Genomic DNA, 6,814 nt, shown 5'->3' on the forward strand with positions numbered 1-6,814 from the left:
AATAAGGCCATAGAGAAGGGTGGGCCTTTGAGTTCTGCATACCAACGTCAGAAATATTACAAATCAAAATTTAATGTTGTTGAACCGGTAGAATATATATTGGATGCAAAAGAAAACAAAACATTACAGTATATTTCCATCCTAGAATCTTTGCAAGTGCTGCTGAGTAGGAATGATATTGTGGATAAGATAATTGGTAATCACAACACACAAAGGAAAAAAGAGACTGGAAAAGAAATTTTGTACAGGTCATATAAGGACGGTCTGCATTGGAAGGAAAATTGTTTATTGTCTGGGGAAGACCTAAGTTTATCAATTACTTTGTATGTTGATGACTTTGAGGTCTGTAATCCATTGGGAACCTCCCGCAAAACCCATAAACTTTGCGGTGTCTACTGGGTACTAAATAACCTTCCTCCAGGGTCTCATTCTAGTTTGTGCTCGATTTTTCTGGCCATTTTGTGCAAAACAAATGATGTAAAGTCATTTGGCTATAACAAGGTTTTAGAGCCTCTAATACGTGACCTTAAATCTTTAGAAGTTGATGGCATTTTTGTTCCACAACTGCACAAATCGCTAAAGGGTACAGTCCAGACTATTGTTGCAGACAATTTAGGAGCACATGGAATAGCAGGCTTTGTGGAGAATTTTACAGGCCCCTTCTTTTGTCGTTTTTGTACAGCACCAGCTTCAGAAATTCAGTCACATGAGGTTAGGTCAGGAGCGTTCAGCCTCAGAAGGAAAGAAACCCATGAAACCCATGTCAGAGCAGCCCTAGATGGTGCCAGTAGTGTTTGTGGAGTTAAAAGAGCCTGTCCGTTTACGCAAGCACTTTCTCATTTTCATGTGGTTAGTGGCTATCCTCCTGACATTTCACATGATCTTCTTGAAGGTGTTGTGCCTGTTGAAATAGCATTTTGCCTCACGTCACTAATATCAAAAAAGTATATAACCTTGGAAGAAATAAATAATTCTATTCTCAATTTCCCTTACAAGTGGACAGACAAAACCAATAAACCTCATACTTTGCCAAAAACACTTTCAAGCAGGAAAACCATAGGAGGCAATGCCCATGAAAATTGGTGCTTGTTAAGATTGCTCCCATTTCTTATTGGCCCCAAGATTCCAGAACATGAGCCAATATGGCAGCTCTTGTTGGATCTAAAACAGATTGTGGAGTTAGTGGTTGCCCCAGTTCACAGTGATGAATCTATAGCCTACCTTGAGAGCAAAATTTCGGATCATCGGCAAAGGTATCAAGAGGCGTTTCCTAACAACACTTTACTGCCCAAACACCACTACATAGAGCATTACCCGCGACTGATAGAACTATTTGGGCCTCTTGTGGGCCATTGGACCATCAGGTTTGAGGCAAAACACAGTTTTTTCAAAAAAGTTATGAAACACACCAGTTGCTTTAAAAATGTCCCTTTGTCTCTGGCTGTTAAACATCAGATTATGATTGGTTACCATTTGTCTTCTCCAACTATTGATAAACCAGTTCTGGATTTGTCGCATGCATCCACTGTCCCATTAGATCTTTTGAAAGAAAATCTGGCTCAAGCATTTAAACAAATAAGTCCTAGTGTATCTGAAATACACATTGCAAAAAATGGATGGAGCAAAGGAATAAACTACAGACCAGGAATGATAGTGGCATATGGTTCTGAGGGTGGCTTGCCTGAGTTTGGGGAAATCCATCAAATATGCATTTTGCAGCAAAAACTATTTCTTGTGGTGAAACTGCTGTGTGGGTGGTATTGCGAGCATTATGGAGCCTTTCAGCTGACTCCATCTCCGGCACGAGAACATGATCTTGTGGAAGTATCTGACCTGGTTGATGAGTATCCACTGGCTGCCTATGTAGTTGGGGGTGTACGGATGGTGACCTTGAAGAGATCAATCTGTATCTGTAGGTAAGACTGCAGAAATCATTGTGCCTACATGCTCATACAGTTTTTAAAAGGACACCCAGGGTTCTGTCTGCACCCCCAAACTTCTCCTTTCTCTCATTTTATTATCCCATTTTCCCTACACTTTCTTCCTCTGCCTCCTGTTTTCTTTTTCTCCCTTCCATCTGTTCTTGCAGCTCATATTTTTTTCTCTTCATTTCATTTTCTCAGCTTATCTCACTCCTTTCCTTTCATTATGTATTTCAAAGTTTTAAATTTTGTATAGAAGAAAATTGAGTAAATATTAGAATGTTGTGGAAAACTTAGGAACTATATTGCATGGGAACCCTGGAGGGCATTCTTTTACACTTCTGTCTTGAGTATGTAGCACACTTCCTCTAGTATTGACCTGTGTTCTTTTCAGTCTTATCAGTCACAGAGATGTTAGTTCACCTTTTGTGTTTAACCATGGTGCAATTGGCAACAACATCCACTCATGACTGTGATGGAGATACTGAGTTGAAATTAGTTTTTGCTTTTTTTGTACACACTGTTTCTGTCATGTACTAATATGCATCGAAAACCCTAGGGACTAACTGGTGTTTTATCATCCTTTCTGTCCAATTTTACACACTTTTGACAAATTGCTGATGTTGGCATGTTCTTTTTTTTTCTGTCAGATTCTGAAAAGTATTGTTTTTGCACCAGTAAACCAGATTTGGCGATTAACAATATTTCTTATGAAATTGATCATTTCATTTTTTTCTTTTCCCTTACAGACAGTGAATTGAGACAATGACAAATCAGGCTATTCTCGGAGTTATCCTTGGACCCGACAACAGTCAGAGGGTTGTGATTTCTGCTGGCCTGCCTTCATCTGTGGCTGCATTGGAGGCTGAGATAAAGACTCAATGTAAAATAGTGACGCCCTTTCGACTGCAGTTTATGGACCCGCTTTTTGGAAACGACTTTGTGAACTTGACTTCAATAGAGGAACTACAAGACAAAGCGACACTCAAAGTTGTGTACACAGTCAGCCAACCTCAGGATCAAGCTGACAGTTTTTCCTTTCCATCAACCAGTGCTGCTGATGACGCCTCATCTAGTTCTGGTGACAGCACTGTGATTCTTGCATCTCCAGAGTATACCTCTTCACGGTCATCATGGCCAGATTTGTTCCCGGTTCCTCGTTTTAAATTTGATGCAGAAATTAAGTTGGAGAAGGCCTATGTAGCTTTCAAAGAAAATGGGATGCTGCTGATTCCTGATCCAAAGCTGAAGTCTGACATTTTGGAAGGGTTGATCCAGGAGGTAGTCAAACACACAGTATATCTGACAGACAGTAAATTTGACCAAGTTGCAGAGGCACTCATCCTGAGGCATCCATGTTTAAAAGAAAAGGGCTCACCCAGTGGATATGCTGGATGGAAGATGAGCCTCAAATACAAATTGTCAAACTATCGCACACATCTCAGGAAAGTAGGATGTCCTGAGGTATGTGCGAATGCTTTAAAATATAAACCAGCTGAGAAATGTTCTCCTGCTTATGATGTTAAGAGACCAAAGAGGGGTGAAGTGGATTACTGTCCCCCTTTTCCACTTGGAGTAAGTGAACAGTCCCTTGAGAAAATAAGGATCGAACTTCTGTCGGATGTCAAGAAGCGCAACAACAGAGATACAATCAAGGGAAAAATGAACATAACTTTTTCATTAAGAAGACAAGAAGTAATATATGATGCTCCTATGATCAGCGAACTACAACAGAGATGGCCAGCTCTTTTTGATGCAGCAGAGGTACTTAAAAAAATTATGCCTTGACAAGTTGTCATCTAAAAACAATCCTTGATAATGCTGTCATGTTATTTCAGATAAACGCAGAGTTCAAGCGCATCACAACTATGCCTCTACAGTCAAGGTTTCTGTCGCAGCTTGACTTGTTGTCTGAAGGTCTGCTGGGAGTGTTTGCAAAGCGATCAGGGAAGCAGGGCAAAATGTTGAAAGACATCACCGACATGATGATGATGGTAAGAACTTGTCAATTGTTATCAAACTTGTTTAACTATCTAGTGTTTTTAGTGTAAATTGCAGTTAGTCAGTAAGACTTTTATGAATAACTCCATTGCAAAATCACAACTTCCTCTACCTGAGAGTACTGATAGATTTGTCATTTTTAACGCACATTCACTGTCAATTATGAACTTGAGTTTAAATATCTGTATTTTCTTTTGTATTAAGGATGACGTGGATGCTAGAAGGGAGTCCCTCATTAAAGGACTCTGCATCTATTTGAATGAGAATCCTGACATCTTGGTGCATGAGTACATGGTGAGTGTTATAAGTAGATTATTGATTTGCTGCATTTTAAAATGTATTTGGTGCACTCTGATCCTAAAAGCTATTGTGAAGCTTAACATTCTTCATTTGAGCTAGGAGTTGTCCATTTTATTTTTCCTTTTCAAATGTGCTATTAGTCGCTTTTCCATTAACTCAGAAATTTGGCAAATTGGAATTTCGATAATAAATTCTCTTAATGGAAACACCACAATATCGAAAAAACTCGCATTTTCAAAAAAAGCGTTTTAGCGCTTAGAGGAGGGGGTATTTGGGGTGTATCGAAATAGACATTTTTCACTAAACTGTAATGGAAACACTTTTCTGTAAATAATTGCGCTTCTCGGTATGAAGCGTCTGCTTTGAGCGCTGCACAGCCGGTCACCGAGAGCTCCCACAGTCACAGCTCTGCAGAAACTCATACAGAATCGCGCAGCAGCTCCTACTCTTCTCCTCATCGCTTCATCTGCAGCCCCACTTTTGCAGCTTTTAGCCTGAGGTCTCATGAGTGCGAGAGCCGTGACAGAAACTCTTGAGTGGATGTTGTCGTGTTTTCAAACAGAAAAAGGGTCCAGACGCGTTCCTGTTAGTTTGCTTTTTTTAACCACTAAACAGCTTCTTACTTTTCTGAGTGAAGATGCGCTGCACGCGCGCCAGACAGAGCAGTGACGTCACCCAAATGCTCCCTTTTAGTGATTCAAATTAAGAAGATCATTGTTCTCGTTCATCGACGTGTTTTTCATGACTTATCGCGTGAGTTGGTTTGTGCTTTATCGCAAAATTATGATTTAATGGAAATGGTGTCATTTTGAAACTGTGTTTTTTTGAAATTCCTAGAATTTCAATAGGGTTTTGCGCAAATGTGTGATAGAAACGCAGCTGGTGATGGCGGGGAATCTTTGGCAACAATAATTTACTATGCTGCTAACATGTTTAAACTATAGCATGAGCACTTTTGCATTCAAAAGATCAGTTTAAAAAAGCAATCTTCCATGAATGTTTTCTTTGCCCAGGACATGACTGACGCCGCCACTCTAAGTGCCATTGCGGGAACAACAGTGGGAGTCTATGTTACCAGGGGGACACCAGGCAAGGACTTTCCTGATGTTGGCATCATCATCGAGGGTGTGGTGATACTTCAGGACCTGGATAATGTGGCCCTTGCAACAGCCATGCTGTTTGGACTTTTTTACTGCTTCAACATGAGTTACCCGGCACAGCTCCGCTACACTTTTGAGGTGATTCAAAAGGTGGTCATGGGATTGGATCCGACTGAACTCTCGAGAAAAGCCCAAAACTTAAAGACAAAACTTCAATAAGGAGAGATCATTGTTGTGCTGGTCACATGTTTAACTACAGGTCAGAGGACATTTATAGTTCACATACGCCCTCTTGCATTTTGGACATCGAGTTTCTAGGTGAATGATCAGCAACCCAAAAAGGATCACATTTTTCATTGTAGGCTACTGTTTATTCTGTGGGATGGTTATAACTTTCTACCTGCCATGGAAACGTAGTGCCATATTTCTTTCTGTTTGATTGGCATTGATCTTCAATTTTTGTTTTCCTAAGTGAGAAAGTATTATTGTTCACAATCTGAGAACCCTATAGTTTGAATAAAAGTTGTAATACTTCTAAGGCTGTTTTGAATGAAGATGTCACAATATCAGTGTTAATATTTTGGACACTCGCTGTATTTTTGTCAGTATTTTTGTGTTGTGGCTTTGGAATAAAAGCTTTGACATGCAAGTGTTAATTTTTATTATTTATTTGAGTAAAAATGAGTAATGTGAACAATTCCAGTAGTTTTACAGGAAGGTATTTGCAGTTCTATAAATGATTTATTTGAATAAGTATTTTTTTTACTGGTAGGACCTTTGTTTTGAAATATTAGTAGTTCTTACAGGCAGTTATCTTGGAAAGACAAATACATTTTTAATTTCAAGGTCTGATGTATTTGACATTAGAATATCATTCAAAATTTAAATATAAGAAATAAGTTGTATTTAAGTAAGCAAATAGTTTTGGAGTAAATAGTGTCTATAGTGTTGACATAACGTGATGGAATAGTGACAAATTAAACTGATCCAAGAGCTCAAATTACATTATGGTAACATGTCTCAGTCACATATGTTTAACACAAGGTAATCAGTTTTGTTGAATGAAATTAACTTATGTTGATTTAACTCGAGCATTTAGGTTGCTGTGAATGCTAAACATCTGTGTGCAACCAATGTCCACTATTGAATTGAGTAAATCGAACAGATTTTCTTTTTTCAGTGTATAGTGTTGACATAACGTGATGGAATAGTGACAAATTAAACTGATCCAAGAGCTCAAATTACATTATGGTAACATGTCTCAATCACATATGTTTAACACAAGGTAATCAGTTTTGTTGAATGAAATTAACTTGTGTTGATTTAACTCGAGCGTTTAGGTTGCTGTGAAAGCTAAACATCTGTGTGCAACCAATGTCCACTATTGAATTAAGTAAATCGAACAGATTTTTTTTTTCAGTGCAGGTCTCCCCGGTGCTTACAGGTTTGGAGGGTCTCTGGTGTTCCAGCAGGAGTCGGTGCTCACCTCAT

At 39.0% G+C, this 6,814-nt stretch overlaps 1 protein-coding gene across 1 annotated transcript; it reads left to right on the plus strand.

The window, feature by feature from the left end:
* Window positions 1-2,365: 2,365 nt before the first annotated feature.
* On the plus strand, window positions 2,366-5,967 carry LOC112139852. Its single transcript, XM_024262690.2, has 4 exons — window positions 2,366-3,686; window positions 3,761-3,916; window positions 4,128-4,217; window positions 5,237-5,967. The coding sequence occupies exons 1-4, from the start codon at window positions 2,688-2,690 to the stop codon at window positions 5,540-5,542; spliced, it is 1,551 nt and encodes a 516-aa protein (XP_024118458.1). The 5' UTR covers window positions 2,366-2,687; the 3' UTR covers window positions 5,543-5,967.
* The last annotated feature ends 847 nt before the right edge of the window (window positions 5,968-6,814 follow it).

Source organism: Oryzias melastigma, unplaced genomic scaffold (genome assembly GCF_002922805.2).
Source record: "Oryzias melastigma strain HK-1 unplaced genomic scaffold, ASM292280v2 sc00410, whole genome shotgun sequence".
In the NCBI taxonomy this organism is placed as follows: domain Eukaryota; kingdom Metazoa; phylum Chordata; class Actinopteri; order Beloniformes; family Adrianichthyidae; genus Oryzias; species Oryzias melastigma.

Bases quoted from the DNA above. Each gene is read 5' to 3' on its own strand.
- LOC112139852 (XM_024262690.2), top strand. From the start codon at position 2,688: ATGACAAATCAGGCTATTCTCGGAGTTATCCTTGGACCCGACAACAGT. The intron at 3,687-3,760 runs GTACTTAAAAAA...ATGTTATTTCAG, and splicing joins CTCTTTTTGATGCAGCAGAG to ATAAACGCAGAGTTCAAGCG. The intron at 4,218-5,236 runs GTGAGTGTTATA...TTCTTTGCCCAG, and splicing joins TCTTGGTGCATGAGTACATG to GACATGACTGACGCCGCCAC.